We start from the raw sequence: 13244 nt of genomic DNA on the forward strand, positions 1-13244 counted from the left end.
ACATGGTAAACCTGCTCCGGCTTTCGCCTCCCCGGCTGGTGTACCCTGTAATTTACCTCTCCTATTTTTTCACGCACCTCGTAGGGCCCCTGCCACCTGGCTAGGAACTTACTGTCCACTGTCGGCACGAGAACCAAAACCCGATCACCCGGGTTAAAGTTCCGGACCCGAGCCGGCCGATTATAGATCCGACTCTGGGCTCGCTGAGCGGCCTCCATATGTTCCCTGACAAGAGGCAAAACGGTCTCTATCCGCTGTTGCATCTTGGTAACATATTCCAGGACGCTTTTATGTGGAGTGGGTTGTTGTTCCCATGCCTCCTTGGCTACGTCCAACAAGCCACGAGGATGTCTGCCATATAGCAATTCGAAGGGCGAGAACCCAGTAGAGGCCTGGGGCACCTCTCGCACTGCGAACATGAGATAGGGCAGAAGAAGGTCCCAATCCTTTCCATCTTTGGTCACCACCCTTTTTAACATGGTTTTTAGAGTTTTATTAAACCTTTCCACCAGTCCGTCCGTTTGTGGATGGTACACGGACGTCCGTAACTGTTTTATACGCAGCAACTTGCAGAGTTCCCTCATGACCTTGGACATAAAAGGGGTCCCCTGGTCAGTCAGGACCTCTTTAGGTAGCCCCACTCGGGAGAACATCTCCATTAGCTCTTTAGCTATAAGTTTCGCAGAAGTATGTCGCAGTGGCACTGCCTCCGGGTACCGAGTAGCGTAATCCAGGACAACCAAGATGTGCTGGTGTCCCCGGGCGGACTTTGGTACAGGACCTACCAGGTCCATAGCGATTCGCTCAAACGGTACCTCAATGATCGGGAGGGGTACCAAGGGACTGCGAAAAAGGTGCTGGGGGCTAGTTGCCTGGCAGGTCGGGCAAGACTTACAGAACTCATCCACCTCTTTAAACACACTGGGCCAGTAAAACCGTTGTAATATCCGGTCCTGGGTTTTCTGCACTCCCAGATGACCCCCGAGAACATGCTGGTGCGCTAACTCTAACACGAGTTTGCGATAAGCCTGAGGCACCACTAACTGTTCAATGGATTCACCTCGCAGCTGGTTTACCCGATACAACATATCCTGATGGACCACAAAACGGGGGAACACCGACTCTGCCCCTGGTTGTTGTGGTTCACCATCTATTATTAGCACATTTTCCCAGGCCCGGGATAAGGTCGGATCCCGGTGTTGCGCGGTACCAAAATTACCCCCAGAGACATTGAGGTCTGCCAGCTCAGGCCCCGGCGGCAAGTCCTCCATGTCTCCCACCATTACACTCAGAGGGGATGTCTCCTCCTCTTCCACCGAAGTGGCGGTCACCCCTACCGCGGGACCTTTAGACTCAGGTTCCCAGGGTTCTGGTGTCCCCCCTGAGCCAGGCCATTCTGCTAGGGTTACCCCTGTATCATGCATATCAGTCACTCTCGGAACCGGCCACAGTGCCGTGAAACCCGGGAAGTCTCTCCCTACTATAAGTTCATAGTGGAGGTGGGTTGCAACAGCCACCTCGTGGATCCACCGGCCGGAAACCGTAGACAGAGACACCATAGCAGTAGGATAGTCTTTTAAGTCCCCATGGATGCACATGACTCCAACCTTACGGCCGGTGTACTCAGCGGAGCGTACCAGGGAAGCCCTTACCAGGGTCACCAGACTTCCTGAGTCCAACAGAGCCTCCGCTGGAGTGTCTCCCACCTCAACCTGGCACAGGTGGTTCAGAGGCTCCGAAGCACCCACTGCACACAGTTTCCTGGCATATAACGATTGACGGAAGCCACAGTTTGTGTCCATGGGTTCCCCCTGACGTGGACAGTCCGCTCGAACATGACCTGGCTCCCGACACCGCCAGCAGATTATTGGAGCGGGGTCCACAGGGGTTATATCTCGGGCAGGTTTGATGGGCACCGGTTGTTGGGTCCGGGGTGGAGAGTTACGGGATCTGACTGCCCCCCTCCCAACAGAACCCCCCTGTAAGTTTCGGGTAGCCTCATAGCGCTCCACCAGGTCGACCATCTCCAGCGCATTCCCTGGGGAGACCTGGCCAATCCATTGCTGGAGAGGGGGTGGCAGAGCCCTCCAGAACCTGTCTGCTAATAACCGGTCCAACATAGCAGTGGGGCTCAACACATCAGGTTGTAGCCACTTTTGTAACAGGTTAAGCAAGTCATAATACTGGGGTCTCACGGGCTCCGCCGGGTTGAACCCCCACTGATGCACCCGCTGGGCCCGGACCAGTACATTCACCCCCAGTCTTGCCAAGATCTCCCCCTTTACCTTTGGGTAGTCGGCTGCTTGATCGTCAGGCAAGTCAAAAAACACCCGCTGGGACTCTGACGTCAGAAACGGAGCGACGACCTCAGCCCACTGGTCTTGGGGCAGCTTTTCCCTGGTGGCCACTTTTTCATACATCGCCAGGTAGGTCTCGACGTCGTCTGCAGGGGTCATTTTAGTGATCGCTGCACGTACTGCTTTCCGGACATCATGTACGCTTGGGGTTGCTCCTGCTGACTGTAATGCCATTACATGTTGTAGCAGCAACTGGTTGGTCTCCTGCTGCTGCTTATTAGCCTCGCGTTGCTGCAGGTTAGCTTCCACGAGGGCCTTCATAACAGCCTCCATTTCGTCTCTTGACACCGGTTTAAATCTAGCCGGCTTGATAAATGACATACAACCGTGAGAGAGAGAAAAAAAAATTCGGCTTCCACGCCAGCCTCACTGCGCTTGCCCGCTCCAAGCCACCAATTGTGGGGATTCGCTCTGGTAGGCAGGGTAAGCGAACGCAGTACAGAGGCAAGAACACGGTAGTAACGGAAAAGTCAGTGTTTATTCACACAACAAGGAAAAAATAACATAAACACTTGGCAGAGTCCTGGTGTTAATGCACACCACAGAAAATCCCCATGTTATTTCACATGGCCAAAGTCCACAGAACTCAAGACGAACACGTCACCTGAATATCCACAGCCGGCTTTTAGGGTGCCTGGCTTCCGGCTGGTGGCTCTCATGCAGCTCCCCAAAAACACAGAGCCTTCACAGCACCACTTTTACTTGGAGGAACATACCACACCCAGCTGAGCTGCTGGCTGGGTTTTTAAACCCCAGCCCAAAACCTGGCCTGGACGAGGGGAACAGCCACCCACCCTGCTCTTTGGCTGCTCCCAATAAGAACCGGCCCGGATCGGCTTTTCAGCCACACTAAGAATAAACAGTGTCAGCGAGCACTAGCTGCTGCTGACACATAAAATAACCGGTTCTTATCTCACCGAGGCCAGGAACCTCGGTGACACGTACCTTCCGTCAATGACGGACCCTTGCACCTTCCTACAATATATATATATATTTCAAAGTTTTTTTTATATACAAAGAATGAATTTATTATTTATGACCATTTCATGACCTCTATGTGACTAAATTACTTACACTATTATGACAAATATCTACTGTCCTAATATTTTAATTTAATTGCAATTTTCACTGTTCCAATATTGGTAATTTACATATTTTACATAATTTTTATTGAAGGCATTAATATTTTCATTTATATTTATTTTCCTCCTTTAGTCCAGATAACATCTTTTATAAATTCTCATTATATCCAAATTACTACCTCTTTTATCATTTGTCATTACTATTTTGGGGCAGTATTATTCTTAGCCACTCTTTTCTCCTCCTAGCATTTAATCACCTAGGTAATAAGTCAGTGGCTTAACTCACTCCACTCTATCATCAACATGGCACGGCCGTCTCGAGCGGCGATCACGTGACGCATCGATCACGTGACGATCCATGAAGTGCCAGTTTTCTATAAAACTTCCCCTACCTATGAAATTTCCCTACCCTCGTCACTTCCGGCCGCACCGGACATGACGTTCCCAGCTTTGTTAGGAGGTGTGCCGCGCCGCGCCGGCGCACAACGACGGGGTAGGGATATTTTACAGCAGAACACCGTCCGACACTGCGCATGTGCTGGGAGCCTCAGCAGCGTTACATGGTAGGGAAAAATTATGGGCCAGTGGGCATGCGCGACAGACAGCGAGATCTCTCATACCGAAAATCCATCCGATCTTTAGGTGATGATCGGATGGATGTTCGGTATGAGAGATCTACCTGTCCGCTGCTCGTGAGCAGCGGACAGGTAGATCTACCTACCCTGTAACGCTGCTAAGGGCTCCTGGCGCATGCCTAGTGTCCGCCGGTGTCCTGCTGAGAAGTACGGCGCAAGCGCATTGCTTCTCAACAACTCTGCTATGAAATGTCCCTACCCCGTCGTTGTGCATCTGCGCAGCGCAGCACACCTCCTTACAAAGCTGGTAATGTCATGTCCGGTGCGGCCGGAAGTGACGAGGGTAGGGAAATTTTATAGAACACTGGTATGCTTCTCCCCACCAGCGGAATACATCTAAAGCATCTCCGCACTATGACAACGGGTCCTGTGATAGCTGGTGTTGAAATCACGTGACCCAAGCAACCAAAACTCCCGCATCATTTTAAATTTACTTCTATTTATTTATTTTTTCATATTGGACTAATGATTTACCAACCTAACATTTTATTGTACTTATGTTTTTATAACACTAAATGTTTGCACCCCAATATGTAAATTATGAAACACCTAGGGGATGGTGCCACTCCACTAAGGCTACCCCCATGTGTTTTTTGGTGTTTTTTTTAGGGCTTAAAGGGGTATTCCCATCATCAGTTTTCATATTTACCTGCGGCGAGCGCTACGTTCACTTCCTGGATTCGGCTGGGCTTGATTGACGTTTTCTACCGGCTGGGCCGCGCTTGCGTAAAAGACTGAAGATTTTCTCCCGGCCGGGCCGCTCAATGTCCTGAACGCGCATGCCTGTGGTGACTTATTCCTGGCCTGTATAGTACAGAGCCGGCGTGCGCGTTTGCGGCTCTGTACTATACTGGCCAGGAAGAAATCATCATGGCGCATTCAGGACATTGCGCGGCCCGGCCGGGAGAAAATCTGCAGTCTTCTGCGCAAGCGCGGCCAGGCCGGATTCGACAGGCGAGAGGTGGCCGTAACCAGGGGATACTAAAGACAACAATCAGGTAAGAGGGTACTTATTTTCTAAAAAAAGGGTGGGAATTGGGTAATAAAATGTATTTACAAAAATTATCACTGTCAAATCATTTACAGATTTAACAGTGATCATTGTGATGGGAATACCCCTTTAAATTCCCCAATATGTACTATGTAAACATTAAGTCTCTTAACCTGATGAAGGGGACCTAAGTTTCCCCGAATCGCGTTGTTTTACTTGATGAGCACCATTCAGTAAAGAAGAATTCATTCATCTTTACTACAAGTGTTCTGGCCGGCGTATTTGCACCCCATTGTGATCCTGCTACATTTATACTAAATCGCCTCTGGAGAGATTGGGCTTCTTCTCCTGAAGATTCGGACACTACGGTTGCACACCCGGCGACTGGATATTTATTTCTCACGTTTGGAATAATGTTGTGCCTATATCAAGCACAACCATTTAAGGTGAGCCTCCACTTTTTGTTTTATCCAGTCTAATAATCTGGAACATACTACCCTATGGTGCGATTTCTTTTATATGCTATTTTAGCTATTGCATGCCTAAGCATCTAAAATTGTGCCACCCTGTGGCCTCCTCCTGATGCTGCTGCTGCCACCTCCAGACTCTGTCATTGGGCCACTCTGTGGTGTCCTGATGCTGCTTCCACCTCACCATTATGTCAAAGGGCCACTCCGTGGTGTCCTGATGCTGCTTCCACCTCGCCACTATGTCAAAGGGCCACTCTGTGGACTTCTCATGCTGTTCCCACCCTCCCCACTTCATGACTGGACCACTGATTTGTCTTTTGGCCTGGCTTTCATCATCATTTATTTGACCCTTCTTCTGCTCTGTCAGAAGGAAGGAAAAATTAGACGCACAACGGATCCCGTCTATGTAGCAGCTGTAAGGCCTGCATGACATGGTCCCTTTTTTGCATCAGAATTGGCTTATTATTTGATAGCCAAAAGCAGGAGTGGGTACAAAACACGGAAGACATGCAAATATTCCATTCACGTGTCATCTCTGTTTTGGATCCACTCCTGTTTTTTTTGGCTTTAGCAATACTGATGGATTACTGACCAAATGCTGACCAAGTGACGGCGGATGCTCCACAGGCAGGATATGGTGTTTTGGGGTTATTGTTCTGATGGGTCAGCGGAAGGGCAAAATAATCAGTGATGTCAACACAAACTTACTGCTGACACCCTCTCCACTCTGTTGGGGGGCTCTACTTGTATAAGCGTTTAATAGAACAGGTTCTGTCGACATCTATGTTGAATCAGCTGCCGATGTTGTAAAAGGAGTGCGCTTCTTCTTGACGCTAACATTGACCTGTAAGGCTGAGTTCACACTTGAGTTATTTGGTCAGTTTTGGCCCCGTGACTGCCCAAATAAGTGAAGTGTGCAGTGATTCTAAGAGCGACACCTGTCATCTGCATGTCATACCGACTCACGGTATTATTTCACTACCACAGCAGACTCCCTGTGCTTGTTACTGCAAGGCACAGTGTTTTTTACATTTACCACTGATTACATAGATATTTTCAAAAATGGCATAAATCCATGTATCAAGGAAAAAAAATATGTACAATTATTTGAATAACAAAATTACAAAATCATCTGCTGACAGATGCCCTTTACAGTAAATCCCACATGTACTAGTGTCACCAGTTTTATGTTGTTCTATCTGATGGTGGCATAAACTGGTGACAGAGAGCCTTGTAACGCAGGGTCACTTACTTTTTTCTGTTCAGTCGCTTTCTTATGTTCAGAATTGAGGAGCTCCAGCTTGGTCCAAGTGATGGAGCTAGCTCAATGTAATGCATGCACTCAGCAGTCCTCGTAGTTGTAAGCTCCCAGCTCTCCCCCCGCTCCTACCGCTGACTGACAGTTTTCTTCCTATACACAATAGTAGGTAGAAAGCTATACATCATCCAAAGGAGGGTTCATGAATATAAGAACTTCAGAGCTTGGGTCCAGCTGGAGCTGCTTAATACCAATTTTAAGAAAACTACAAACCAGAAATAGTGACCCTGCTTTTGAATCAAGATCTTTGTCACCAATGTATGATGCCCTGAGATAGGGCAACATAAGCCTGGTGACACATCATCTATATCGGGGAAAATACCCAGGTCTTAATATTGTAAGGATGAAGATAGTTGATAACCTGAGTTTCTGTAATTCCAGGGCAGCCGTTTGATAACACCAGGATCATATACTCTGCAGTTTCCAATATCATTGTCTCCATATTGCTTGGGAATCGTATGGATTATGAAGATCCACAGTTCAAGAAACTCTTGGATTTAATGATTGAGAACATTAGATTGCTGGTGGAGAAAACTGTTTTAGTTAGGTTACTTTCCTTTATATTTTCATTGTATGTTTCTTATAATATCCTATATAGGTTTCATAAATGGGTGCCTGTGGATAGTTATTTAGGGAAATGTTAGCCAGTCCTAAATGCTAGAGTCAGGTTATATTGCTCACGCCATGGAAGTAACCAGACAGCAGGGCTAGCAAGAAGTGGTCGAGACATTGGAGTAGTAAAAGGGAATTTGTTTGAAGTCTTTAACCTTGGGTAACAGATAGGTTTGCAAAGGAGATGTAGGCATAACATAAATTAGATTTTTTTTTTTTTTACCGAGGTTATTCGCAGTTGCTTCTTTATTTTTCTATATATTTTTGTTTTAGATACATTTAAACATTGAAAAATTGTTTGCAAAAGTGGATAAAAAAACTAGATCAAAAATATTTTTAAAATTCTGTACATATATGTTGCTATACATATACCAAATCTTCCCAGTTTCCCTTTATTTTCTGCTTTCTGATCCAACGATGATCTTGTCACTGATGCATGTGACTGCTGCAGCCAATTTCTGCATTTCATCCCTAGACCAGGAAGCACAGGACATTCGCGTACTGTGCTGCATGGATACATGATGGACCTTTCACCTCTACTGGCATGTCTGTTTTGACAACTACTTGCATTTCCCATGTAATGACAATTATGGAGAATCTATTTTTACAATAAAACTATGTTTTGCCATTTCTCTATCATTCCTGCTGCAAGTTTATGAATGAATTGTCAGAGGTCTGCATTAAAGGTCCAACTGGGTGTTGCCAGTTGGACCTTTATTGCACACTGTTGGCAATTCATTAGGGTTGAAAGCTCTGTGCAACCACATCAGTTCTTCCACACCAAACTAGCAGGAAGGGGTCTTTCTGAAACTTTTACCATAAAGTTGGAACCAAAAATTCTGTAAAATGTGTTTGTATGTTGCAGTATTAACATTACCCTTTACTGGAAATAAGGGGCCAAACTCTGAAAAAGTCCCACACCATTAGCCATCCTCCACCACATATTACAGTAGGCACTAAACATTCAGTTAGGTTGTGTTCTTCAGGAATCTGTCAAACCCAAAGCCAACCAACAGACCCCCAGATATTGAAAGGTGACTGATCACTTTAGAGAACATGTCTCTACTGCTCCAGAATGCAGAGACGACATGATTTACACCACCCCACCCAATGCTTGAAATTGTACTTGAAGATCGTAGACTTGTGTTCTTCTGTTTGACTACAGTTGTTGTGCTGATGTTACGTCCTGGGGCATGGCAACGATTTAGTGAGTTATGAATCAGATGGCAGGTAATTTGTATGTGACACATCAGCTTTAATACTGTCACACATAACTTCCATTGAATATTTTCTGTACATTGTATCTTTACAGTTATATAATGCCTATCCGATTTTGGGAATCCTACCAGGAAGCCACAGACGGTTTCAAAAGAACATCAATGAACTTTTTGCATTCATTCAGTGCACATTTGTGAAGCATCTCAAAGAGTTGGACATGAATGATCAGCGAAGCTTCATTGATGCATTCCTTATCAGGCAAAACCTGGTACGTAATTTATTTTGCATAGGACTGCTGATAAACCTGCTAAGCCATTATTATATTAGAGGGTTGCTATATTATGCTGCATAGGACAGAGAAAAGGGTCAGTATGAGATGAAGCTTCTACCCAAATAGCTTCTCAATGCATGAAGAGGTCAGCAGAAAATTCATTATGTATTGGATTAAATAGTAAACGTATTAATGGGACAATTGTAATGAAGCATTGTTGGCATTAATAAGTCATTTTAGGGTGGTCATTCAGGGGACTGCAGAGCTCTAAAAATCCATTTAATTAAGGACGTCAATTTCTCACAATACAAACTGAAAACATTATTTCACATTGCTAGCAAAATTCTCAACAGACTGTGACACACTGTATGCTCTATGTCATTTGCTAACCAAAAATATGCCTATACAGTTGCAAGAAAAAGTATGTGAACCCTTTGGACATATAAATATAAAAAAAATAAACATAAAAATAAAAACATAAAAAATAAAAATAAAACTGAAAAAAATAAAATAAAAAAATATGTGTATATATATAAATAAAAGGTAAGAAGACCACACATACAGGTCCATATGGAAATAAGAATAAACATAAAAGTAAAAATAAGAATAATAAATATAGACAGCCCTCTATAGGAATGTTCCTTTGTGGGTATGTCAAAGGGTTACGCGTAGATTCATGTTAGAATACAAGGAGGTATTTAGATTGTCCTGACCTCAACCCGATTAAGATGCTCTGGCATGACCTCAAGAAAGCGATTCACACCAGACATCCCAAGAATATTGCTGAACTGAAACAGTTCTGTAAAGAGGAATGGTCAAGAATTACTCCTGACCGTTGTGCACGTCTGATCTGCAACTACAAGAAACGTTTGGTTGAAGTTATTGCTACCAAAGGAGGTTCAACCAGTTATTAAATCCAAGGGTTCACATACTTTTTCCACCTGCACTGTGAATGTTTACATGGGTTGTTCAATAAAAACATGGTGACATTTAATTCTTTGTGTGTTATTAGTTTAAGCAGACTGTGATTGTCTATTGTTGTGACTTAGATGAAGATCAGATCACATTTTATAACCAATTTGTGCAGAAATCCATATCATTCCAAAGGGTTCACATACTTTTTCTTGCAACTGTATTAGACGTATTTCTTACGCAGATTGAGGCACACCAGAATTCATTCCATTCCGTTTGGCTGCAAGCAGTGTTTTTGAGTGGGTCCTGGGACACTGATCAAGACTGATTTGGCATGAAACACAATAAGGCCCCTTTTACACGTCCGTGGAACACGGTCTGTGAGATACCGGACTGGCTACCTGCTGAGTGCAGGAGCGCACGGCATCATTGGTTGCTATGACGCTGTGCGCTTCGTATGATCTATAGGAGTGCATTAATGTACCGCAGCGGCGGCACGAAGCGCACGGCATAATAGCAACCAATGACGCAGTGCGCTCCTGCACTCAGCAGGATGCCGGTCCAGTATCTTACAGACCGTGTTCCACGGACGTCTGAAAGGGGCCTAAGTCAATCGTGCCGAATCCGTCATGGCTATTTTAGTGATAATATAACCAGATCCGTTCATAACGGATGCAGCCCATTGTATTATCCTAATGTAAGCGTTTTGCTCATCCCTGCCGGATCAAACAAAAATGCAGATGTGAAAGTAGCCTAACTGAGAAAGCCAGCAAAACATCTTAGAAAAAATAAAATACAAGTAGAGTTGCTCTGACTTCTTACAATGGGTATACCTTGACCTAAAAGAATGGGAAACTTCAGTCATTAGACACATAAAGCATAAACAATTCCTGATAAAGTTTCACAATCCTGTTATTTTTATTTATTTTTTCCAAGTTGGTTATCTCATGCCCAACATGAGAAGGACATGTCTGTAAATGTTTTAAAACGTAATCATACTATACAACTAATGGTTGAAGCTTAACAATCTGTGGTTGGATAAGACAAGTGGCAATCACCTTGATATATTGGTGATCACGGTCATTACGAGCAGATGATGTGTCCATAGGCTTTAAGAAATTTGGTTAACTACATTTTTGGCTTTTTAAACTTTTCTTAGTAGAGGACCCGGACAACCCCTGTTACAAAGCTATATAAATACTTATTCTAATTTTAATGATTACTTTTGTTTGGGGAATACTATATTTTCTGATATACATCTATTTAAGATTTTACTCGCAGATCTTTATTATATCCACATAGTATGCTCTCTCTAAAGAAAAATAAATGGTACGAACGATTTTAGTCCTGTAAAATGTATCATAGGAAATCTGAATGGTACTAAACATGGCATCAGTCATGTGACTCTCATGCATTGTGTGACCTCTGGCTTTCAGCTAAGTAGCCAGGTATCTAACAGGTGAATAGTAGTGTACTGGGAAGCAGAACATATGCAGTATATACAGTATTACTACCTGTAGCAGCGGCAGTTCACTGTCAGTGTAGAAGCAGATATCTGTGTGTCTTGTGTTTTTTTGTTTGTTTTACACTAAACTTTATTAACAACAAGATAACATCACCAAAAGACAGACTACCATTTTACAAATCACCTAGAAACAAAGGACCATCACCTAAAGACAAGCAGTCATACAATGATGTAGTTACTGTAATAACACCATAAAAAAAAAAAAAAATTCCACCACTAGTCCTATTTACATGGATGTGTTCTGTGTGCTGACCCAGCACATATGTCATGTAACACTGATGCTTGCTAAATGTTAGGGATGATCTCATGTGAGGAGTGCCACATGACTAATCCCATGTTTCCATTAGGCCATAGATGCATGACATAGGACTGAAATTTGGGCTATACCTTTCTACTGCATATAGTGGTCATACAGAATTTGCGATTTTCAGCAGATTATATTTGCATTTTACTCTTAGTGGTAACTCCTAGATGTTAATGCTTCTTCCATGCTGTTCATGTTCTATTGGTCGACCTTTCCGCCTTTGCATTTGATTGTCTGTATTCTTTGTAAGACTTACAAAAAACATACAAATTTATATATATATATATATACACAGACAGTACAGACCAAAAGTTTGGACACACCTTCTCATTCAAAGAGTTTTCTTTATTTTCATGACTATAAAAATTGTAGATTCACACTGAAGGCATCAAAACTATGAATTAACACATGTGGAATTATATACATAACAAAAAAGTGTGAAACAACTGAAAATATGTCATATTCTAGGTTCTTCAAAGTAGCCACCTTTTGATTTGATTACTGCTTTGCGCACTCTTGGCATTCTCTTGATGAGCTTCAAGAGGTAGTCACCTGAAATGGTCTTCCAACAGTCTTGAAGGAGTTCCCAGAGATGCTTAGCACTTGTTGGCCCTTTTGCCTTCACTCTGCGGTCCAGCTCACCCCAATCCATCTCGATTGGGTTCAGGTCCAGTGACTGTGGAGGCCAGGTCACCTGGCGCAGCACCCCATCACTCTACTTCATGGTCAAATAGCCCTTACACAGCCTGGAGGTGTGTTTGGGGTCATTGACCTGTTGAAAAATAAATGATGGTCCAACTAAACGCAAACTGGATGGAATAGCATGCCGCTGCAAGATGCTGTGTCACCAGCAAAGCACCCCCACACCATCGAACCTCCTCCTCCATGCTTCACGGTGGAAACCAGGCATATAGAGTCCATCCGTTCACCTTTTCTGCGTTGCACAAAGACACGGTGGTTGGAACCAAAGATCTCAAATTTGGACTCATCCGACTAAAGCACAGATTTCCACTGTGCTTTTGCTTCCTTGTGTTCTTTAGCCCATACAAGTCTCTTCTGCTTGTTGCCTGTCCTTTGCAGTGGTTTCCTAGCAGATATTCTACAATGAAGGCCTGATTCACACAGTCTCCTCTTAACAGTTGTTCTAGAGATGTGTCTGCTGCTAGAACTCTGTGTGGAATTGACCTGGTCTCTAATCTGAGCTGCTGTTAACCTGCGATTTCTGAGGCTGGTGACTCGGATGAACTTATCATCCGCAGCAGAGGTGACTCTTGGTCTTCCTTTCCGGGAGCGGTCCGCAAGTGAGCCAGTTTCTTTGTAGCGCTTGATGGTTTTTGTGACTGCACTTGGGGACACTTTCAAAGTTTTCCCAATTTTTCGGACTGACTGACCTTCATTTCTTAAAGTAATGATGGCCACTCGTTTTTCTTTACTTAGCTGCTTTTTTCTTGCCATAATACAAATTCTAACAGTCTAATCAGTAGGACTATCAGCTGTGTATCCACCTGACTTCTCCACAACACAACTAGTGGTCCCAACCCCGTTTATA

At 44.2% G+C, this 13244-nt stretch overlaps 1 protein-coding gene across 1 annotated transcript in view; it reads left to right on the forward strand.

Moving 5' to 3' along the window:
- LOC122935952 (cytochrome P450 2K1-like) overlaps positions 1–13244 on the forward strand; it is a 59291-nt gene that overhangs the window by 34366 nt on the left and 11681 nt on the right. The window contains exons 4-5 of the mRNA XM_044291917.1: positions 7235–7395; positions 8778–8951. Coding sequence (XP_044147852.1) covers positions 7235–7395; positions 8778–8951 — 335 coding nt within the window. The remainder of the gene's footprint in view (positions 1–7234; positions 7396–8777; positions 8952–13244) is intronic.

The sequence above is a fragment of the Bufo gargarizans genome, chromosome 4, assembly GCF_014858855.1.
Source record: "Bufo gargarizans isolate SCDJY-AF-19 chromosome 4, ASM1485885v1, whole genome shotgun sequence".
NCBI classification, from domain to species: Eukaryota; Metazoa; Chordata; class Amphibia; order Anura; family Bufonidae; genus Bufo; species Bufo gargarizans.